The sequence below is a fragment of the Convolutriloba macropyga genome, chromosome 8 (genome assembly GCF_964194025.1).
Source record: "Convolutriloba macropyga chromosome 8, txConMacr16.3, whole genome shotgun sequence".
Taxonomy (NCBI): domain Eukaryota; kingdom Metazoa; phylum Xenacoelomorpha; order Acoela; family Convolutidae; genus Convolutriloba; species Convolutriloba macropyga.
The window spans coordinates 15861330-15886925 of NC_134475.1; the positions used below are offsets into that span (position 1 = coordinate 15861330).

The window sequence follows — 25596 nt, forward strand, 5'->3', positions numbered from 1 at the left end:
TTGAACTGTATTGATTAACTGTCGAAAATTGACTCCAGCGGCGCAAAAAAATTGAATCAATTCGTTCATTTTCAATTTCAAAAAGAAATTTCAAGTTATCCCCAGTTAGTTCCACATTATCTTCGTAATTTTATTCCTTTCTGCTCGCCGCTATCATTGGGCCGAACTGACACAAATTAAGACTGAAGCCCTCTTTTGAGCGAAAATTATGCGCTCCTCTAAAAATTCGCCAAATAGTCCAACCTGGTAATAGTATCCGACCTCTCCCTCCATTGCGTGAGTCAGATCTTAATTCAATCAATACAGCAGTCCTCTCTCAATGACCGACAAATGGTTACCTACCTCAATGTAAATTGAGAATTCAACTCAACATATTTGAGAAAAATATTTGAGGTTAAATTTGAGATTTTTACTTGGTATTAGATTTTTGGTGAGACCAATTAATGTTCAATGGGTTTTGAGGATAGGACAAACCTGGAACCCATTATGGCGAGATTGTAGGATCGTAAAATGGCAACAAACGGATATCAAATTAATCACTATATGCGAAACTTTTCAACACAAACAGCAGGACAATCTCCGAAAACCATGAAATTTGTAAATTAAAGGATGAAATTAAAGCAATATATACCATTGACTTTTTAAAGCATTTTTTCATTCATCAAAGTAGGACAAAGTTGACATTGCTAAACGATCGTGGAGTAGTACAGCCGGACAAGTTCTGAAACAAAAAAACGTCGAGAAATATATTTGAGGTTAAATTTGAAAGTTTAACCTCGTATTAGAGTTTTGGTACAACCAATTGATGTTCAATGGGTTTCCAGTATAGAACAAACCTGGTACCCATTATGGTGAGATTCAACGCTCGTAAAATGACAACAAACGGACATCGAATTGATCACTACATGTAAAACTTTTCAACACAAACAGCAGGACAATCTCTGAAACAAAAACCATTAAATTTTAAAATAAAGCAAGGAATAAAAGCAATATAAACCATTGACTTTTTCACGAATTATTTCATTCATCAAAGTAGGACAAGGTTGACGCAATTGCCAAGATATCGTGGAGTAGTAATCTGGATAATAAACACTTTCATATCATCAGGAGTGATATAAAATCAATTAGAAATTTTTTAATCATTATGGGTTGAAATACAAGAAGCATTCAAAAAAACATAAACGTTTCTTATTGCTCTTAAAAAAAGTCTGGGAGAGTTTTTACTTGATGAGCTATTGATATCACAAATTTCAGAAGCATCAGTAGTAACAGACAACATTAGACTGATGGAAGACAACAATAAAAACTACTTTTAGCAATAAAAACAACTTTTAACAGTGTTTGCTTTCAATAATGGGTTGTACATAGTAGATTGATATCAACCAATTTGGACAACTCGGAACCAGGAAGCTCTAACTCATCACAGTTTAATCACAAAAACAGTTTTCAATTTCCATGCACTTTTCATTTGAACTTTATTGATTAATTGTCGATAATGACTCCAGCGGCGCGAAAATTTGAATCAGTCAGTCCATTTTCAATTTCAAAAAGAAATTTCAAACTATCCCCGGTTGGTTTCATAAAATCTTCTTAATTTCATTCCTTTCTGCTCTCCGCTGTCAATGGGCAGAACTGGCAACAATTAAGACTGAAGAACTCTTTTGAGCATAAGTTATGCGGTCCTCTAAAAATTTGCCAAATAGTCCAACCTGGTAAAAGTATCCGACCTCTCCCTTCATTGCTTGAATCAGATCTTACTTCAATCAATAAAGCAGTCCTATCTCAATGACCGACAAATGGTTACCAACCTTAATGTAGTTTGAGAATTCAACATATTTGAGAAATATATTTAGGTTAAATTTGAGATTTTTACCTCGTATTAGAGTTTTGGTGAGACAAATTAATGTTCAATGGGTTTTAAGGATAGGACAAACCTGCAACCCATTATGGCGAGATTGTACTCTCGTAAAATGACAACAAACGGACATCAAATTGATCACTACATGTAAAACTTTTCAACACAAACAGCAGGACAATCTCCGAAAACCATGAAATTTGTAAAATAAAGCACGAAATAAAAGCAATATAAACCATTGACTTTTTCACGAATTATTTCATTCATCAAAGTAGGACAAGGTTGACGCAATTGCCAAGATATCGTGGAGTAGTAATCTGGATAATAAACACTTTCATATCATCAGGAGTGATATAAAATCAATTAGAAATTTTTTAATCATTATGGGTTGAAATACAAGAAGCATTCAAAAAAAACATAAACGTTTCTTATTGCTCTTAAAAAAAGTCTGGGAGAGTTTTTACTTGATGAGTTATTGATATCACAAATTTCAGAAGCATCAGTAGTAACAGACAACATTAGACTGATGGAAGACAACAATAAAAACTACTTTTAGCAATAAAAACAACTTTTAACAGTGTTTGCTTTCAAAAATGGGTTGTACATAGTAGATTGATATCAACCAATTTGGACAACTCGGAACAAGGAAGCTCTAACTCATCACAGTTTAATCACAAAAACAGTTTTCAATTTCCATGCACTTTTCATTTGAACTTTATTGATTAATTGTCGATAATGACTCCAGCGGCGCGAAAATTTGAATCAGTCAGTCCATTTTCAATTTCAAAAGGAAATTTCAAACTATCCCCAGTTGGTTTCAAAAAATCTTCTTAATTTCATTCCTTTCTGCTCTCCGCTGTCAATGGGCGGAACTGGCAACAATTAAGACTGAAGACCTCTTTTGAGCATAAGTTATGCAGTCCTCTAAAAATTTGCCAAATAGTCCAACCTGGTAAAAGTATCCGACCTCTCCCTTCATTGCTTGAGTCAGATCTTACTTCAACCAATAAAGCAGTCCTCTCTCAATGACCGACAAATGGTTACCTACCTCAATGTAGTTTGAGAATTCAACATATTTGAGGTCAAATTTGAGATTTTTACCTCGTATTAGAGTTTTGGTGAGACAAATTATTGTTCAATGGGTTTTAAGGATAGGACAAACCTGCAACCCATTATGGCGAGATTGTACTCTCGTAAAATGGCAACAAACGGACATCAAATTGATCACTACATGTAAAACTTTTCAACACAAACAGCAGGACAATCTCCGAAAACCATGAAATTTGTAAATTAAAGGATGAAATTAAAGCAATATATACCATTGACTTTTTAAAGCATTTTTTCATTCATCAAAGTAGGACAAGGTTGACCTTGCTAAAAGATCGTGGAGTAGTAATCTGGATAATAATTACTTTCATATCATCAGTCGTGATACAAAATTAATTAGAAATTTTTGAATCACTATGGGTTGAAATACAAGAAACATTCAAAAAAACATAATAAACGTTTCTTAATGCTATTAAAAATAATCTGGGAGAGTTTTTACTTGGTGAATTATTGAAATCACAAATTTAGAAGCATCAGTAGTAACAGACAAAATTAGACTGATCGGAGACAACAATAAAAAATACTTTTAGCAATAAAAACAACTTTTAACAGAGTTTGCTTTCAATAATGGATTGCACATAATAGATGAATATCAACCAACTTGGACAACTCGGAACAATGAAGCTCTAACTCATCACAGTTTAATCCAAAAAAAACACTTTTCAATTTCCAGGCACTTTTCATTCGAACTTTATTGATTAACTGTCGAAAATTGACTCCAGCGGCGCGAAAATTTGAATCAGTCAGTCCATTTTCAATTTCAAAAAGAAAATTCAAACTATCCCCAGTTGGTTCCACAAAATCTTCTTAATTTCATTCATCTCTGCTCTCCGCTGTCAATGGGCGGAACTGGCAACAATTCAGACTGAAGACCTCTTTTAAGCATAAGTTATGCGGTCCTCTAAAAATTTGCCAAATAGTCCAACCTGGTAAAAGTATCCGACCTCTCCCTCCATTGCTTGAGTCAGATCTTAATTCAATCAATAAATCAGTCCTCTCTAAATGACCGACAAATGGTTACCTACCTGAACGTAGTTTGAGAATTCAACTCGTTTGAGAAATATATTTGAGGTCAAATTTGAGATTTTTACCACGTATTAGAGTTTTGGTGAGACCAATTAATGTTCAATGGGTTTTGAGGATAGGACAAACCTGGAACTCATTATGGCGAGATTGGACGCTCGTAAAATGACAACAAACAGACATCAAATTGATCACTATATGCGAAACTTTTCAACACAAACAGCAGGACAATCTCTGAATTAAAAGCATGAAATTTGTAAATTAAAGCATGAAATTAAAGCAATATATACCATTAACTTTTTAAGGCTTTATTTCATTCATCAAAATAGGACAAGGTTGACACAATTGCGAAGGCGTCGTGGAGTAGTAATCTTGATAATAAACACTTCCATATCATCAGGAGTGATATAAAATCAATTAGAAATTTTTGAATCATTACATTTTTGAAATACAAGAAGCATTCAAAAAAACATAAACGTTTTTTGTTGCTCTTAAAAATAATCTGGGAGAGATTTACTTGGTGAATTATTGAAATCACAAATTTCAGAAGCATCAGTAGTAATAGACAACATTAGACTGATCAGAGACAACAATAAAAACTACTTTAAGCAATAAAAACAACTTTAACAGAGTTTGCTTTCAATAATGGGTTGCACATAGTAGATGGATATCAACCAACTTGGACAACTCGGAACAATGAAGCTCTAACTCATCACAATTTAATCACAAAAAAAGTTTTCAATTTCCAGGCACTTTTCATTTGAACTTTATTGATTAACCGTCGAAAATTGACTCCAGCGGCGCGAAAATTTGAAACAGTCAGTCCATTTTCAATTTCAAAAAGAAAATTCAAACTATCCCCAGTTGGTTCCATAAAATCTTCTTAATTTCATTCATCTCTGCTCTCCGCTGTCAATGGGCGGAACTGGCAACAATTCAGACTGAAGACCTCTTTTAAGCATAAGTTATGCGGTCCTCTAAAAATTTGCCAAATAGTCCAACCTGGTAAAAGTATCCGACCTCTCCCTCCATTGCTTGAGTCAGATCTTAATTCAATCAATAAATCAGTCCTCTCTAAATGACCGACAAATGGTTACCTACCTGAACGTAGTTTGAGAATTCAACTCGTTTGAGAAATATATTTGAGGTCAAATTTGAGATTTTTACCACGTATTAGAGTTTTGGTGAGACCAATTAATGTTCAATGGGTTTTGAGGATAGGACAAACCTGGAACTCATTATGGCGAGATTGGACGCTCGTAAAATGACAACAAACAGACATCAAATTGATCACTATATGCGAAACTTTTCAACACAAACAGCAGGACAATCTCTGAATTAAAAGCATGAAATTTGTAAATTAAAGCATGAAATTAAAGCAATATATACCATTAACTTTTTAAGGCTTTATTTCATTCATCAAAATAGGACAAGGTTGACACAATTGCGAAGGCGTCGTGGAGTAGTAATCTTGATAATAAACACTTCCATATCATCAGGAGTGATATAAAATCAATTAGAAATTTTTGAATCATTACATTTTTGAAATACAAGAAGCATTCAAAAAAACATAAACGTTTTTTGTTGCTCTTAAAAATAATCTGGGAGAGATTTACTTGGTGAATTATTGAAATCACAAATTTCAGAAGCATCAGTAGTAATAGACAACATTAGACTGATCAGAGACAACAATAAAAACTACTTTAAGCAATAAAAACAACTTTAACAGAGTTTGCTTTCAATAATGGGTTGCACATAGTAGATGGATATCAACCAACTTGGACAACTCGGAACAATGAAGCTCTAACTCATCACAATTTAATCACAAAAAAAGTTTTCAATTTCCAGGCACTTTTCATTTGAACTTTATTGATTAACCGTCGAAAATTGACTCCAGCGGCGCGAAAATTTGAAACAGTCAGTCCATTTTCAATTTCAAAAAGAAAATTCAAACTATCCCCAGTTGGTTCCATAAAATCTTCTTAATTTCATTCATCTCTGCTCTCCGCTGTCAATGGGCGGAACTGGCAACAATTCAGACTGAAGACCTCTTTTAAGCATAAGTTATGCGGTCCTCTAAAAATTTGCCAAATAGTCCAACCTGGTAAAAGTATCCGACCTCTCCCTCCATTGCTTGAGTCAGATCTTAATTCAATCAATAAATCAGTCCTCTCTAAATGACCGACAAATGGTTACCTACCTGAACGTAGTTTGAGAATTCAACTCGTTTGAGAAATATATTTGAGGTCAAATTTGAGATTTTTACCACGTATTAGAGTTTTGGTGAGACCAATTAATGTTCAATGGGTTTTGAGGATAGGACAAACCTGGAACTCATTATGGCGAGATTGGACGCTCGTAAAATGACAACAAACAGACATCAAATTGATCACTATATGCGAAACTTTTCAACACAAACAGCAGGACAATCTCTGAATTAAAAGCATGAAATTTGTAAATTAAAGCATGAAATTAAAGCATGAAATTAAAGCATGAAATTAAAGCAAAATATACCATTAACTTTTTGAGGCTTTATTTCATTCATCAAAATAGGACAAGGTTGACACAATTGCGAAGGCGTCGTGGAGTAGTAATCTTGATAATAAACACTTCCATATCATCAGGAGTGATATAAAATCAATTAGAAATTTTTGAATCATTACATTTTTGAAATACAAGAAGCATTCAAAAAAACATAAACGTTTTTTGTTGCTCTTAAAAATAATCTGGGAGAGATTTACTTGGTGAATTATTGAAATCACAAATTTCAGAAGCATCAGTAGTAATAGACAACATTAGACTGATCAGAGACAACAATAAAAACTACTTTAAGCAATAAAAACAACCTTAACAGAGTTTGCTTTCAATAATGGGTTGCACATAGTAGATGGATATCAACCAACTTGGACAACTCGGAACAATGAAGCTCTAACTCATCACAATTTAATCACAAAAAAAGTTTTCAATTTCCAGGCACTTTTCATTTGAACTTTATTGATTAACTGTCGAAAATTGACTCCAGCGGCGCGAAAATTTGAAACAGTCAGTCCATTTTCAATTTCAAAAAGAAAATTCAAACTATCCCCAGTTGGTTCCATAAAATCTTAAATTCATTCCTCTTTGCTCTCCGCTATCATTGGGCGGAACTGGCAACAATTAAGACTGAAGCATAAGTTAAGCGGTCCTCTAAAAATTCGCCAAATAGTCCAACCTGGTAATAGTATCCGACCTCTCCCTCCATTGCGTGAGTCAGATCTTAAATCAATCAATACAGCAGTCCTCTCTCAATGACCGACAAATGGTTACCTAGCTCAATGTAGTTTGAGAATTCAACTCAACATATTTGAGATATTTGAGGTTAAATTTGAGATTTTTACCTCGTATTAGAGTTTTGTTAAGACCAATTAATGTTCGATGGGTTTTGAGGATAGGACAAACCTACAACGCATTATGGCGAGATTGTACTCTCGTAAAATGACAACAAACGGACATCAAATTGATCACATGTAAAACTTTTCAACGCAAACAGCAGGACAATCTCTGAAAACCATGAAATTTGTAAATTAAAGGATGAAATTAAAGCAATATATACCATTGACTTTTTAAAGTATTATTTCATTCATCAAAGTAGGACAAGGTTGACACAATTGCCAATAGATTGTGGAGTAGTAATCTGGATAATAATGACTTTCATCAGGAGTGATATAAAATCAATGAAATTTTTGAATCATTATGGGTTGAAATACAAGAAGCATTCAAATAAACACAATAACCGTTTCTTATTGCTCCTAAAATTAATCTGGGAGAGTTTTCACTTGGTGAATTATTGATATCACAAATTTCAGAAGCATCAGTAGTAACAGACAACATTAGACTGAAGGGAGACAACAAAACTACTTTTAGCAATAAAAACAGCTTTTAACAGTGTTTGCTTTCAATAATGGGTTGTACATAGTAGATTGATATCAACCAATTTGGACAACTCGGATCAATGAAGCTCTTACTCATCATAGTTTAATCACAAAAAAACAGTTTTCAATTTCCAGGCACTTTTCATTTGAACTTTATTAATTAACTGTCGAAAATTGACTCCAGCGACGCTTAAATTTGAATCAGTCAGTCCATTTTCAATTTCAAAAAGAAATTTCAAACTATCCCCAGTTGGTTCCATAAAATCTTCTTAGTTTCATTCCTTTCTGCTCTCCGCTGTCAATGGGCGGAACTGGCAACAATTAAGACTGAAGACCTCTTTTGAGCATAAGTTATGCGGTCCTCTAAAAATTTGCCAAATAGTCCAACCTGGTAAAAGTATCCGACCTCTCCCTTCATTGCTTGAGTCAGATCTTAATTCAATCAATACAGCAGTCCTCTCTCAATGACCGACAAATGGTTACCTACATGAATGAGGTACGAGAATTTACTCGAATACATTTGAGAATTTAGTACATTTGCCGTTAAACTTGAAACTTAAACCTCGTATAAAAGTTCTGGTGCGATCAATTAAAGTTCAATGGGTTTTCAGGATAGGAAAGACCTCGTACCCATTATGGCGGAGATTGAACGCTCTTAAAAAATCAAAAAAGCTCATCAAATTAATGACTACATGCGACACGCTTTGTTGGAAGATTCTTGAGAGCCAAACCGTAACGGTATGGCATTGGTTTCTGGAGTTTTGCTCAGACACGAAAAGATTCTTCGCAGAAACATTAGACAAAAACTTCCCAACAAGAACAGCAGAAAGTTATGTTATGAAAAATCGCAGACGTATTTTCAAAAAATAAAGCCCGAATATCAATTTTAAAAAATCAAAACACCTGTTTGAAAACTTATTTTGATTCCTACCCTAATTTTTGGGAAAAAAATTGTGCTGTACGAGAAGTTTTTCAGACGTCAAAGTCTTTGACGAAGAAAAAAGTTGGTATCCATGAAAAGCTCTTCACAGAATGAATTGATTGGCAAAGAGCATGCAAATGGGTAAGTTTTGACAAAAAGTGCAAGGAAAGCAAAACCATATAGACTAGCGGTTTGCAAATTTCCCAATAAGAGAGTGGTACTTTTGGCGCGAAAATTACAAAGCAAAAATTGCTCAATTTAATTTCTCTTTGGATGCCATTGCAGGTGAATTGCAGAATTCCAAAAAGTGACATTAAAAACTTGGAATACCATTTGGACAACACAGATATTTGATTGGATGGCATTCAACCAAACCAAAGTGGAACCCAAAAAATGGTGTTCTTCATACGATACCATATTACAAGTGGGCATCACCCTGCTGTATGAAATGTATCGGAGACAAAGCAATTAAATGAAACGGTAAAGACCGGAACAGAAATGCTCATACAAGATATATTGCGGTTGGGCGCCTTTGGATTATGTTTTCCGTTGGAAGATTTTTGCACTTTCCAAATTAAATATTTTTTGCAGTAAAGAAATTCTTCAAACGTTTTCTGAAAAGTTACTCAGATTTCATTGACAGCAATTTTTTTTCTTAAAAAATGTAATGATTCAAAATATGTGTACGGTTTTGGTCCTTAACTTTTATATACCAACTACCAATTATGTTATCTTACTTTATTATGAGATGACGGCAAACCTAATCCAGGACGCAACCTCGGTAATATCCAAATCATCTAAAGTTTAGAAAAACATTTCGCTCTGTTCGCAGTCTAAATTTTACTAAATGAAAATGCGCAAGTTAATAAGAAGTAGGAAATCTCAAGCTTATAGCAACAACAAAACAGCCAAATGTGATTGATAGCAACCGAAATATGGATAAACGATAAACTATTAATTTTTTAAAGCATTATTTCATTCATCAAAGTAGGTCAAATTTTACAGTTGTCACGCAGTCCTGGAGTAGGATTCTGGATACCAAATAATTTCAAATACAAGTTCGGCAGTGATGCAATATCAATTAGTAGAAATTCTGCTAAATAATTATGGGTGGAAAAACAAGAACCAATTAAAATATCTTGTATTAAACGTTCCTAATGGAAAAAAAGGATAGCGTAAAAAATTACACAGAATTCATAAAATTTTCAAGATCCAAAGCAAATAAAAGAATTGCATCAGATTGGACACAAATGAGTCAACAAAGAGAAACAAAGTCCGCACTTGATTTTTTTTTCAGATTTGTTTAACAATGTGTTGAAAATTTTAGCTCCTATGAAAAATGGAGAGCCAACAAAAATAAAAAAGTGGATATCTAACGAATTACTGGAATTCATTCACGAGGAACATTATCAACTTTTTAATTTTTGGAAGTAGAAAATATTACCTGGTTTCGGAACAATATTATTTCAAAAGTAGAACCAAGTTGCTGACAAGATGTATGTTTTTCAAGGTTAGTTGCAGACGAAGAAGTGAACGAAAATATTGATTACCTAGTTTTGTTTAACGAAAAAATTATCTCACATTTATAACGAGAAAACTAAATTGTGTAACCAAAACACTTCCACAGAACAAAGTATTGTCCTGGACTCTGCCCTGGTCATGAACTCTTTATACCTCATGGTCTTCCAATTGTAGTAAAATGACTATTGGATTGCATTTTGCAATTAACGAATGTATTTCCAACAAAAATTTTCCAGATGTCATTTTCCAGATGGAATCAGAGGACCACAGCCCAATATCTCTCAAACCAATTCTTGCTTAAACAATTGAAAAATTTTTATTTTGAAATGCTAGAACATCTAGAAGAACAAATAATAAACAATATTGAATTCAGTTTTTGAAAAATCGTCGACTGACACGATAACTTCATTAACTGAATCCATAAACAAAGTTGCAGAGCGTAATGAAACTGTTATTAGAATTTTTAAAGCTGTCCAAAGCATTCATCATGAAAATAGCGGAGTATGGGTTTTGTATGTGATCCAAAATTTTGATGAATCTTTTTTTATCTAATAGAAAATATTGCCTTAAAAATCAAATTCAAATCACACAATAAATTGGATGAAAATTAACCACGGAACCCCTCAAGGAACAGTCCTCGAGTCACTAATTTTTATACTTGATATTCACGATTTTCGGAAAACTTGAAAAGCGAAGAAGTTTTACAATTCGCAGATGACATGTAATATATATCACTCAAAAACGGATCAGGGCCTTCTAACAAAAATCTACAGTATTTTTCAAAAAAAACTTTCAACATTGAACAGAGATAAAACTGAGGTAATTGTTTCTTATCACAAAAGGTGAGCCGCACACAGAGCAATTTCATTATAATGGAAATCACAAGTCCTGTCACATCTTCGCTAGCTGTATATCCCCGAAGAATAACTCGAAAAATAAATTGGGTAATAGGCTTTGCCATATGCAAAAAAAAATTGATAGCGCACGGTATCTTCTAATAAAGAAGTAAAATCTTACTAGAAGAACTTTTGATTAAGAAAGGTTTTCATCTCAAGTTTTTTTTTAAATAATTAGGTTTTACATAGAAAAAGTGAGAAAAAAATCCGATAAAATGTGTTCCAAAAATTTGGGGAAAAAGAGATCAGAAAATTCCCGGATTCCCGTTTTTTTACGAAATCCGAAAACAAAGTAAAAAGTCAACGAGAAATTAATCAGAGAAGTAATCGAATTACATGAAAGTGTTCCGATAGATAGAAAAATTCGAACTTCCGGTACTTATTTCTACAACTAAATGAAGGACCAAACTATCATATATTTTTAATGTGATTCCTAAAATGAAAATTTTTAACCAAAGTTCTTGTGGTTAAAAAATAGAATTTACAATTCAATGATTAAAATTAGCACTTCGAAATTTTTATAATTATAGAAAACAACAATGGTGGTCTTCCTGCGTTCAATTTCTGTCCAGTATCTAAATTGATTGGGCGTGGTGTGCTTTGTGGCGGAGGTCTGTTATTAAGGGAGATGCGTGGCGCTAGAACATGCCTCTTCTTGGTTTTTTTTATAAAATCAAAAAATTGCCTTGAGGTGTGGTCTCTTTCTTAACATTTGTTCAAACATTTCTCTACTCTTTGTTATCAATTAAAAGTCAATCGGAGCTGATTTTTTAGTCGCAACGGAGTAAACAGTTCACAAAGCGATTTTGAGGGAGTGAATTTTCAATATGTTATCATTTCCGCATTCTCTTGTTTTCTGTTAGTGTTCTACCGCTCGCAACGATTTTCCAAATGAGTCAAAATTGAATCGATTGAATGTTGTTATATGCTTTTAATGACAACTAGTAAAATGTTCTTATAGATTTCAAGTTCTGAAAAAGCTTTGAAGATATTGTTTTCAAAGACACAGCACAGACTGCTTTAACTTATACTACGTCTTCATTAAATCCGCATAATAGTTTCACCAGTTCCGACCTTGCTTTTCAATAAATGTATTGATAACGCCAAATTACATAGAATGCGATATACGCAATCCTGAAAACAGACCAATATCAATTCTGCCAATTATTGGAAAAAATTTCATAGTTTTCATTTATGATAGAAAAAAACATCGAAAAGTACAAGATTGAAAAAACCCAAATTGGATTCTGACCCAGTCATAACTTTAGAGACGTCATTTATACTCTGTTAGATATAAAGGTAAAAAAACAAGCAGGTTCTAGCAAGATGACATTCTTAAGTCTAAAAAAAGATTTCGATACAGTTCATTAATGCAGCTTTTTTAGAATAATGCTTAGATTACAGTTTGAGGAGTAAATTTTTAAGCTTAATTGAGTCGTATATACACGACAGACGTCAACTTGAAAAAGTACCTCAAGGATCCATTCTTGAACCCACGCTGCTATTTCTTCCGTATATAAAAGGCATCTTTTGTAACCATGAAGAGACAACTTATTATGTCTACACCGCTGATAGTGCTACAAAGACCAAAGTTACGAAAACAAGAATAGATTGCAACCACCAACAGTCTTTAAATAATGTTAACGTGGTTACATCAAAATGAACATTGAACATGAAAAAGACGCGGACTATGACCATATTAAAAAGCGTGCATAAAAATCAGGAAAAATCAGCGTTTCTCAATGAAATATGAATCAGTAGAAAATTTAAATACTTTCACGTACCTATGAGTCATCGTTGATCACCAGCTGAAAATAAGGGATCGCTGTTTTTACTTACAAAAATTCTAAACCAATTCGCAGCTATGTTTTTTGTCGCTTGAGAAAAGTTCTGAGAACATCACAGATGATTCAAGTATTTAAAATTTTTGTGCAGCCAGCAATTAAATATGGTATCCTAGCTCATGGAACCAAAAGCAAGTGTATTCTCTATGCCATTGACAACAACACAAACAAATTATTATCACACTCATCTTTGAGAGGACGAAATTGCTGCTGAAAGTACTCAGAAACGACCGTAAAAAGATTTGAAAATTGCATTTGAAGGACTATTAAATTGAATTGTTTTCAACGTAATGAATCTATTGTAATACGTGGATTAGTAAAAAGAAAACTATTATTATTATCTCCAAATACTTAGCTTCTGGTGTCCATAAAATATTAAACGAAAATCAATCAAGTTAAATCGAAAAAATGAAAAAGATAGAACCCATGATTTGTCTATCCAACTCTGGTACAACAAAAATAAAATGAAATCAACTATGATGCAATTTTGTGCTGAAGCTTAGACGTAAAAGATGAATCAATATAACGCAAAACTTCGGTAGTAAACAAAACACTCGAAGAATCCAACGCAAGAGTGAAATAATTACTACCAAATTTTAGCTCATATATTGCTAGGAATTAAGCAAACTATTAACATTAATTTTGTTTTTCAAAAAAGCACAGTAGAAAGGCCATAATAAACATACTAGTCCTCATTTTCAGAACAGAGATGAATTTTAAAAAATACCCTATCCCTGACCACTATCTTCACATTTTTGTTCCGAACCCTCTTGAGGGGGGGGGGGGAGGAGCTATATACTCAACTGGGTTTTTTTTGTTCAGTCAATTTTGGCCTATCGATATATTCATCGTAGAGAGTTGAGACTAGTATCATTAGAAAGCTTGTCCAGCGTAGAATATGGAATTAAAAAGATATTTTTGATTTTCGTTTTTGACAGGGAGATATCGAGGTTTAAACTTTCGAGAAAATAGAGTGAATTCAGTTGATTTCATTCACCTTTTTTCGGAATTTTTGACTAAAATTTCGCCAATTTTAATAAAAATTAATAAAATTTTTCATGAAAATGTTGTTGATTTTACGTTTAAAAACAAAATATATTGTCGGCTATTTTCATTGAATTTGTTTGTCAAAAATTCCGGCTAAAAATTTCACAAAATTCAGACTTTTTCATCAAAAACAGCACGAATAAGTTTCTTTAGTCCACTCTGATTAAATTTGCAGGAAGTGCACACCTAAACACCACTAACACAATCTTTGGAGACTCAAAAGGGGGCTAATTACACTTCAACTTCCGTTGAGAGTGCTCTGTAAATAAAACTTTGCCGTTTTTTGCTAACTTTATTCGTTGATTACCAAAAACGCAGCATTCACTTTTGATTTTTTAACAAACAAAATATCTAAATCAATGACGTTCCAACAATTAAATATTCAACGGAGAATGAACATTAGCAGCACTAGTTCTGTACCAATCTTGGACCGTTACAATCCAAAAATAATTCGGATTGTCATCAGTCTGTTTTTTATTTAAAAATTTCGATCTTTTTTATATTAATTAAATAACAGAACATTTCAAATCAAAGCTCACTAGTGTTAGATCCTATTGGCTTCCTAATTAGCTCGGAATAAATTTATCTAGTGGATTGCTTGAAAGCTTATGGTCGTTTTGACTTTAAAATATTTGATTTTTAAATAAAAAATGGCTTATTGAACTTTGCCTCCATTTTTCTCTTACTTTGGTCAACTTGTAGCTTAGTGTCAGCAATCAAAAAGTGCTCCTTCTTTCTGCTGAAATCAAATTTAGTCTTTATTGCGGTTTTACGCCTTAAGTTATGGTGTTGTGGCTTTGATACTACTAGATTTCACATTTTTTTTAAAATTTTTAGGTATTTGCCCATTTTTCATGTTTTCTAATTTTGTCAAATTATCACGTTAGTGTCAGTTCATATATCACATTTTTCGAGTTCACAATTGATACTAATTAAATCCTTAAAAATGTAGATTCTGGCTCTTTACCGCTTCCACAATACTTTCTCGAAGAATTTAATTGAAATTTTAAATTTTGTCTTTAACTGTCGTTTTTACTTTGTCTTTTAGTTTATTTAATTTCCTGTATAATGACCCATTTTGATTGGCTTTTCCTGGAACAGTAGATGAGCCGATGTTCTGATATTAGAAGATAGATAATGGCTTCGACTTTGAAAACAATTGTTTTCCAAAATGATAAAATTCAACTTCGCAATTTTGTTCCTTTTATTGTCTGTTTGTTAAATGGTCTCGTTATTTAAAGTTTAAGGATGACATTATTTTTGTCGAAGGAAGGCGTCAAAAGGGACAGGTGTCACAAAATCTAATGTTTTAAGAGAATTCGTTATGTCTTTACTGGCTTCCACACGGGTTTTTCACAAAAAAAGTAAATGAATTTTTGATTTTTGTCACATTTGACGTTCTCTTTGTAGAGGTAAGACATATTCTGGATAATTGCAGGTCTCAAGGGCTTCCTTTGGAAAAATGCATCAACCTATTCAACTTTTTCATTTTGTAATTAATGGCTTTCATGTCTTTGGAAATAAATTTTTTTTCGAAAAAAAACAAGTATTACATAATTTTGCATTTTTTTTCTTTTTTGTCTAATTGTTGCTTATTTTCTTTAATGAGCGGCCACATAATAAATTATCGGTGTTCGACGAATGTGCAATCGAACGTATTTTGGGGGCCAAAGTATGGCTTTACGGCTTCCAAAGCATTTTCTGGCAAGTTTTAATTGATTTTTAGTTTAATGTCTATTTGTTGTTCTTTTTGTAACTGCAAAAAAAATTGAATGCCAAGAGTTCTTAATTCCCTTCTATAGAAGCGTTGGTAATTGTAAACCTATGGGATATTTTAGTTGATTCCTATTGGTTTTCATTACTTTGAAATTAATTGTTTCTTTTTTAAAAATTCAGCGAATTTTCAAACTTTAAAGTTTGTTCTTTTTTGTCTAATTGTTACCAAGCTTTATTATGAACTGGTGAATAACACTTTTTTTCTGGTGAATTACAAGTTATTTTGTTTATTTTTATTTTTATCTGACGCTATTTTGACTTTGTTTGTTCTTGTTATTTGATTTTGCCGTTCGTCTTCGCTCGCTTTCTTAATATCGACATATCTAATCAATCTAATGCATCATTTTTTACTCCACCGAGTTATTTGCTTTGGAGGCTATCTTTTCCTTCATACACCAGTTTTTTTTTGAAAAACACTTGAATTTTTTGTGTTTTTCTATCTGTTCCTCATTTGGTAGACAATTATGCCAAAATTGTGGATGAGCTGGGTCGGAACCTTATGTGCAATCGCACATTACCGAGCCGCCTTGTTAGATGTAATCGCTCAATAGGTCATATCAGAAGAATCAGTAAGCATTTATGCAGATTTGCCTCCACAAGACTTTTAAAGCCGATGGAACAAAGTTTTTCGACGGAAATATTAACGCACTCTTTCACCTCCTTGCATAAATGGATTAACAGACGAAAGACCCAAATTGATTCAAATTTGGCGATCAATTATCTGATTATCGAATCAGCAGTTATGAGTAAGTTGCCCTGACACCGATGTAGCCAATACTTCTACAACACCCGCCAAATAAGCGCCATAAAAACTTTGAATGCACTACACTACGAATATAAAATCACAATGGAAAGAAGCTTAATTCAATCTTGTGTTACAGATTAACGTACGAAACAGGTTGTAAGTGTATATATAATGTTCGTACGTATACAACTCAGATTCCTGATTAAAATGAGACGTAAAGTTGTTGACAACGGATGTCAAAAAGCATTACTGCGCAACTTTTTTGGTTTTTGCCCGATTTCCTTTCTGATCAATTATTGGACAGCTAAATTATAGTTCAAACATTTTTTTTTCAAAATGGGGTAATATATATGCGAGGTTTGCTGTTCTTTTCAGATCGGTGACAGATTACGTAAAAATTAAGATAAAAACGGGAAAATTTGCAGTAAATTCAGTTAGGCTAAAAGAAGATTTGTCACCGGTATTTTTTACAGTTTCAAGCTTAAAAATTAACAATTTATACTAATTAAATAAAAAATTTCAGAAATCTTTTTTTCTCTCAAAGTTTTGTGCTCTCTTTTATTTTCCCTTTTTCTGTCGGTCAAAAACTAAAGACTTCAGGCAATTCAGAGCACTAAAAACATGAAAAATCAAGTTTGAAAATTATAAAACCAAAAGCAGCAAAATGTATTTTTATATAATTCTGAGTTTATCGCCAAAAATTTTTCTTATTTCACCAGAACTAACCATTTCAATATTTTCCCAGCCTTGGAGACAACAAAAAAGGTTTCATGGTATGCACATCAAATCAACCAAATTCATTATTTAAAAGTCAACAGGGATTTTTCTTATCGTTTTTTATTTTTACTCTTTATATTGTCAGAGCATATTGTTCAAAATAATCCCCTATAATATACGAAAAGAAGAAGAATTTGAGAGTGAGAGTTGATGGATCGACAGATTGGAAAATTCAACAAAAATCGATATTCTTTTAAAAAAAATTAGAGCAGTATTCTTAACTTGTATTTTCGAAGTGCTCTTCGAAAGGATCTTTTCTAGCCTTTGGTTGTTTCTGGAAACCAAAAAACTAAATAGTTCACTGAATGTGAAACTAATTCAAGAAAAAAGATTTTTTTTGAAAGATGAGAACTTTTCTTTTAAGTTCAATAAAAACTCTAAATTATAAAAAAAATCGAGCGAAAGGGCCAAATTGTAAAATTTACCAATAAAGAATTTTGCTTAACGCTACTAAATAAGAGGCCTTATGGACAGCTTTAACCGTTCCTTTACATATTAGACACAATAAGAGGCAGATTGCAGATACTGTCAGAGCATTAAGAAAACTACAAAAAAAAATTAATGTTTTTTACAAATTGAAGCTTTAAATAGATTCAAACCCAAAATTGAACTTATTAAAACTAGCTGTTAACACATCTGCCAGATTTTAAAAACTGAATAGGCCGATTACGCTCTTGAAAAATCAAAAATGAAAAGATTTTTCAAAACTGCAAAAAGTTCATTTCAAATTCCACTGTCCGTTTTCCGATTACCGATACAATTGCCCCAAGAACTCTTGCCAAGTTTTTCAGAAAAAAAGAAACCGGAGAAAAATGAACGTCGACAAACTGGGAGTGAAAATCAGATGCCTAAAAGAAAAAAAATGTTTTTTTTTGGTGTTGCAGTTTGTATTCGCGTATTTGTTAATTGTGAGGTGTATGTGTGCGCTAGGCAGAGAAAAAACGTGCTAGTCTGAGAGATGTAGTTCCTTTAAATCTGAGAAACAATAAGAGGTAGAAGGCAAAAACCGTCAGAAATCATGAAAAAAAAACTACAAATTTGCCACAAATTGCAGCTTTAAATAAGTGCAGAACCACAATTGTTGGTTTTCAAAATTTTCGAAATTAAAAATTGTGCGTTTTTAGATTTAAAAAAAATAATTCTCCTGAAAAATAAAATTTTCCTAGAAAAAATAATTGTGCTCATGAAAGATCAAACTCGACAAAATTTTTCGTAGAATTTTGAAAAGTTACATTTCAAAGTTTAGCTTCAAAATTTCATCTACAGATACAATTTTCTCAAAAAGTCCACACCTAGTTTTTTTTTTAGAAAGACCTATACTATCGGTGACGAACCTTGAGTATTGCGGAATTGCCGAAAATAATTTTATAAAGAAAAATGTTTTTATTTGTGTCGGGCTTTCTATTTGAATGTTGGTTTTTGTTTGTGTAATGTGTGGGTGTGTAAAAAAAAGATGGCAATTTTTTTGGTTCAAACATTACAAGTATTAATTGGTTCAAACATTACAGGCATATAAGTCGCTGTCAGATACCGCGAACGGTTTCACTGACAGAATTTAAAAGTTTTTTTTGCAACCTTCACAGTTGTTGGAACATTGTGCTACGCACAGACTCCCGCGAGCCGTCTTGTTGGACGGTATAAATGAACATTTTTGATCCTCCGTTTTTATCCGACACAATAATCACGCACGTCTGTATATTAATCAAAAGTTCTCGAAACACGCAGAAAGAATTAGAGCAAGTACCTAATACAACAGTATAGAGCATGTTTAATTCCTTCAAACAGTTATCATCACCCAATCACACCAGAAATAAAATGGTTTTAATAAACGGATTCGCGGTAAATGTTAAGAATGACACCTAAATAGTTTCCTTAATAGTTTTAATAGTTAGCTTCAATCTTCTATAATATTTGTACAATATTACAATCTCCTATGGACAAATCATTATCACTAACAATATTAGAAATTGACATTCTTTAACACGTAATTTTCATGAATAGTAGATGAAGCTAACTAAGGAGGCGATATCCACACGTTTGAAAACCAAAAGTTCCACCTAGCTGTAAACATTAAGAGAACTAGCTTCACAAAAAGATTTAACCCCCCCCCCCCCCCCCCCCCCCCAATGCACCTGTTTCCTGTTCGTCTCTGCGATCAGGTTTTTGCACTGTTTTCATGTCTAAACTCAAACATATCTTTTTCCCAGGATAATACCCAAAATAAAAAATGATACCAAATCCTATAAAATGGTTCTTGAAATCAGAGCCCAGGAGGGGTGGGGGTATCGGAAAGCAAAGGGAGTGGTTTGGGGTATTGGAAACGAAAACGAAACAGTTCCACTGAGAACTTTAATAAAGGCAAAGAGAGATGAACAATTGTAGATAGAACAGATCCAAACTCTGATTATTGGCTTACCTCGACATTGTGTCCACGAAGGTGTACAGTTCAAATCCAAAGTCAATGTCTAGCTGTAAATTATAAATGGGCGATGAGGGCGAGTTAATATAACCAGAATTAAGCACGGCCGATTTATGCTTACAGCTTGACTCGCTAGACACATACATTTTGAAAAACCCAACTTAAAGAACCAACAGATCCGATTTGCAGATCAAATTATTACCAGTATAAAAGAATTAAATAAAAAAGAATAGTTTTTTTAAAATACAATTCATTCAAAACGTGCACAATTCTGCACAAGGATAAGTGTCAAAAAAGGAAACAAATTCAGCGTTAATTCGCTATCTAAATGGAAATTAGCCCGAGACCGCTTAAATATTCACGGCAACAATAAGCTTAAAACTCGACCCAATTAGAACGAAATCTGTAGTTCATCAATAAGCAATTGACCGTATTTCGGGAACAAGAATAACCGACGAGAGTCAAATTTCAAAACCGTTTAGTAAAATTTTGATAACTATTGAGCTACACACACTGCAGAAAAAAGAGAAATAGCAAAGTGTAAGCACGTAATAAACGATCTATTAATATTAATGCGCAATAATGTATCGCATGGCAAAAAAATCCAATTATGGTAAAAATCTATCACAGCCCATTATGTGAGAGGTATTCTTGCTTTGTGCGATTAAAAGTGTTCCTTTGATTAGAAAGTGAGAGCTTTAGCGCTACTGGGGGAAGAAACAATTTATACCCTTTCACTACTATAACCATTACATGAATTGGAAGCATTAGGTTTATAATGGATCCAAATTGAAGGCGGCATTTTCTTTGACGCTCTACATGAATCGGAAATGTATGAACAAAAGGAACCCGTCCTCAAAGTGAGAGCGATACATTTATAACCAGGTAAGCATTTATAAATATGGGTTGTAGCTGCAGATAGTACTATTAAAATTTTTGATAGCTAATATCAAGATTTACGAGGACAAACCACTTTTGAACAAAATAATCAAAAGTTAACGGAACCTGGATATTTGAAAGAAAAGGAAGCCTTTTTCTATAACAATTCTTCCCAATCAGAGGCCAAGTAAAAATCAACGCTTAACTCATCGCTGTAGAAGTTATTAACAGCCGGCCACAATTGTCGTCATTCAATCAGAAATTGTGGTTGTTATCAGATTAAAAATTTCGAAAAAGCAGTAATTTAAGGAGTATAATTTAAGGAGTACTGCTTTTTAAGGGTAAAAGGAGGCCTTGAAACGCAATGAGATGTAAGATCGTTTTTCTAGTGACAAAAATGTCAATGTCCAATTTAATCACAGCAATTTTAACATTCCCATTTCCTTCCTATCTTTTCCCTTGTACTGGTAGTAGCTCAAAATTGTACTAAATCTTTTCACAAAGCTACCCTTGAAGTAATTCGAGACTGGAAAAACACCGGAGGTAATACGCCTCAGCAATTAAAGCACGTAGCATGAAAGAATTGAGATATCCTAAAGTTCGCTCAACTTCTAAAAATACAACTTTCTTATCAAAGGTAAGCCTTGTTTGAATTTAATAAAAGCTATATTTACTACTTCCATTTTTCAAAGAAAAAACATCAGATACAAACACTATTTTCCCTTATGTTGATTAAAATTGCATAAAGCAGTAGTGTAGTAACTTGAAACCAGTCTAGGACGCTCGAAGCTAAGTCGGGAAAAATTGATGGCTGGTCTTGGGATCTTGACTTCCATAAATGCATTAAATTTTAAGCGCATCAAGCAGAAAAGAAATGTAGATATATTACGCGACAGAATCGAATGGAAAAATGAAGCAACCGAGTGTAACAGACAGATTAATAATTGCTGAGGACCTCAACACAGAGTCTGAAGTAGACTAGAAAGGAGTAGCATGAGTACTTACAGAGTGGCGGAGGTGTTGTTTGAGAGGAAATTGCCCGATCTGTAAGTTGAGACGTCCCCAATAGCATTCATTTTCAAGGTAGACCACAACCTATCACAATTGAGTGATGTATGTACAATTTAGATAGTTGACTGTCTGTAGATTAAGCAGTACGGCGCTGTTCCCCTGAAAACAAAAAGCACTGATACGAGTAGTGATACCTTAAAATGATTTCTAGAAAGGCAATGCTAAATAAAGCAAAATAGAAGAACCCGTCCACCTATGTCTGTGGCCAAATCGACATTTCAAATCAACATGTAAGCGAATAACTCTGAATACTGAAATAAAATTAACTTATTGTAACACCGTTCCGGTGAATAAATATTTCAGAGCCAGTTACAATTGTCCACAAGTGTTGTATTTAATCTCTGGATTAGAAAATATTCATCTTTATTAGCATATACAATTATTTTTCTGATTTCATGTAACGAGGAAAAGAACACCACACCCCGCCTGATTTTTCTAGATCTGTCATTTTGACCCCCCCCCCCCCCCCCCCCCCCCGTTACGAGATCGAGCTATCTTGATCTGCCCCAGGATAGAATTTTGTGAAGGAAAAGTCTAAAACAAGCTTTTGAGCATTTGTTATAAAATTTTTCATGAGTTCAACATTATCTTGAGTGTCAAAATTCGCCATAGACAACACAATTACAGTATGATCACATGCGTTATGATGCAAGTGCTATTACATTGGTGGTTTCCTATTCAAGCGACAAAACAATGTGTATTTTGGACAAACCAAAAAAGAGAAAGGTTCAGATAAATTAAATGCAAATACGCTATCAAAAACTGAATTGAATTCAATTGTTTGGCATTTTAAACTACTCAAAAATCAATCCTAATTAGCACTGACATCAAATATGGACGTACGAGACCTCCTTGTTTCAAGAAGTAAGATCGGGTTTTATTGCGATCAAATTATATTTTATAATGGCTACAAATTTTTCGCGTGCCTCAATCTCTTCGAGATCTTACAATCTAAAATATGCGGAAGCAAGACCTCATGACACTCAAGCTTGTTCAGTTGTGCAAAAACGAATAAAAAATTTTTGAGAATTAGATTTTTGAAAGATGTTTTATTTCTTAAAATAATTTAAAATCTAAAGCAAATGCAAATACACAAATGAAAACTTGCCGGAGCATGAATTTTGAATATTTTAATTTTGCTATGAAACCACAAATCTCTCCTGAATTCTTAGCATTCATTGGAACATCAAAATTACGAGGAACCCCCTTACTAGCTAAAATTTTCTCGACAATTATAGGGCCGTATTAAAAACTAAATGAAGAACTGTTGGACTTTGTTATTTCGTTTTCTTGTGGTAGATTCTCCTCTCACCATCTAAGAACAGAAAAACGTAAGTATAACCTATAGGTAAACTTTTCCAGAACTTCTCCCAAAAAAGTGCTAAAATGACGCATTGCCATTGCTTCCAAATAAATTTGTTCAATTCTCTCAAAACAATTCCCGGAAGCAGTTATACAAATAACAAGATGGCTCGTGCGAGTTAGTGCGTAGAACACTGTGCTCCAACATATCTCTCAAGGTCGCAAAAACAACCATTAATTTCTCTCAGAGAAACCGCTGGGAGTATCCGACTAGCAACTTAAGCATTGGAGAAAATTACTTGTACTGTTTGAACCAAAAAACATTCATTTTTTTTGGCAGACAAAAACGAAAACTGTCTAACATATTCTAGAAAAAGTAGCGAACATTGAAAGACACGGAAACATACAACCTTACCGGCACACAACAAATAAACATACCAACACACAAATTCAAAACCCAACAAACTTTATTTTTCTTCTTGGCAATTGATCTTTACACAATGTTCGACACCGTTCATTTTGGATTTCTACATTCTTAGCTAATTAGGTGTGGACGTCTTGAGGAAATTGTATTAGTAATTTCTAAGGAAACCTAGAAACAAAGCTTTTTTAGTTTTTAAAATATTCTCAAATTTGATAATTGGAAAAAGGAAAAAAATGGGAGAACTAATTATTTATGAGCATAATAGGACAATCTCACAGATGTGTTAGTAGCTGGATTGAAAAAACACAATGTTGGTAAGGGACATATTTAAAGCCGCTATTTGCAAATAATAAATAATTTTTTTACGATTTCTGACAAATTGCATCTGCCTGTTTTTGTGAAGAACCTAACTCTCTCAGACTAACTCTCGTTCTCTTCCTCGCTCTTGAACACACCCACAAATACATCAAACACCAACAAGGGCGTGCCCACACAGAAATAAATATACCAACCAAAACATTTTTTCTTAATTATCCTTTTCGCAGATGATCTTTACTCACGGCTTGTCACCCTTCATTTAATTCTTGCTTATTTTACCTGAAAAACTAAGTGTGGACTTCTTGAGGTAATTGTATCGGTCGTTATTTGAATTAAAAATTTTTTAAAAACCTTGCCTTTCTGTTGGATGTTTCATCAGCATAATGTAAGAACTTGTTTTCCACAAACTCGCGGATCTGCTTCAAGCTCAAGGTGACAAACACAATTCTGCTTTTAAAAATTTAAAACCATAATTTGCAAATACGTAATTTATCTAATTTTTAAAGAATTCTGGCAGTTTTTGCTTTCTGTTCCTATTTGTGGCTAACATTAAGGGAACGTTAAAGGCTGTTCTTAAAGGCTCTTATTTGGTCAAGTTGAGGTACATCGGTTAAAAAATGTTCTAACCTTTTAACTCGTCCGAGTATTTTTTAAAGAAACAAAAAACTTTAACTGCTCTGAGAAAGTAAAGAAATTTTCTTTACTTTCTCAGTTCAGTTAAAATTTTTTCATTCCTTACAAAATACTGGGACGAGTGAAAAGGTGAAAATATTTTTATAACCGATGTTCGAACGATCTGCTCTGACAATATGGGGGAAAAGGCAGATTTCCAACTTACTTTTCAATAACGAATTAGTTGATTTGTTCTTCATTCCAAAGACGCGGTTTTTTCCACGTTTCACAAACAAAATCAGAAGAACTGTTTGCAAAACAACTAGAATTTAGAAAGGAATATTTTTTTCTGCTTTCAGTTTAACATTTTCAATGTTTGTTCTGCTATTTTGAAAGCTTTAAATTGAATGAAGGGTTCTATGTTCCAAAAAATTCATGTTTAATACAGCGAAACAATGGTTCGAACGATATCATTCAATCAGTAGACAGCAGAGATACGGCTAAAAAGTTTTTGACCGAAATTTTGAGAAAAAGGCATTGATTTTTCTCAATGTTTTTGGCCAAATAGTTACATCGTTAAATTTTAGGCTTGAAACTGTAGATTACTCGTGACAATCATAACTCCAATTAACCTAAATAAAATTACTAAAAACTTCGTTAATTAATTTCATCTCAAATTTTAGCGCTATATGGCCCCACCTTTTCCTTCGAAATTTTAATTGTTCACTCTTCTCAAACTTCTGATAATTTTTTATAAATCAAAACAAGATCCTGAGGGCGACTAAATGGTGTTTTTCTTTTCTCTGTACCATGCGTAAACAAGGAATAAGAATTTGACAGAAGAAAAAGCCAGCCTCGCATATCTAATCACCCATTATTAAAATAATGGTTTTTTGTTCCGACCCCTTTCGAGGGGGAGGAACTATATACTCAAATGGGATTTTTTTTATTCAGACAATTTTCGCCGATCGATATATTAATCGTAGAGAGTTGAGACTAGTATCATTAGAAAGCTCGTCCAGCAAAGAATATGGAATATTTTTATTTTCGTTTTTTCTAGGGAGTTATCGAGGTTTAAACTTTGTAGAAAAGTAGAGTGAATTCCGTTGTTTTTATCAACATTTTCCAGAATTTTTGCCCAAATTTT

General features: G+C 33.2%; 1 protein-coding gene across 6 annotated transcripts in view; it reads right to left on the reverse strand.

Moving 5' to 3' along the window:
• The window catches only part of LOC142344506 (AP-3 complex subunit beta-1-like), a 120058-nt gene that overhangs the window by 77330 nt on the left and 17132 nt on the right, over nucleotides 1-25596 (reverse strand). For 3 of the 6 annotated variants that reach the window (XM_075396216.1, XM_075396215.1, XM_075396214.1), the window contains exons 1-2: nucleotides 21728-21860; nucleotides 19841-19893 (exon numbers count right to left, since the gene is read on the reverse strand). In XM_075396216.1, the coding sequence (XP_075252331.1) occupies nucleotides 19841-19848 (8 nt within the window). In that variant the 5' untranslated portion in view covers nucleotides 19849-19893; nucleotides 21728-21860. Of the gene's footprint in view, nucleotides 1-19840; nucleotides 19894-21727; nucleotides 21893-25596 lie in introns of those variants that run through there. The other 3 variants (XM_075396213.1, XM_075396212.1, XM_075396211.1) reach the window with 1 other exon arrangement.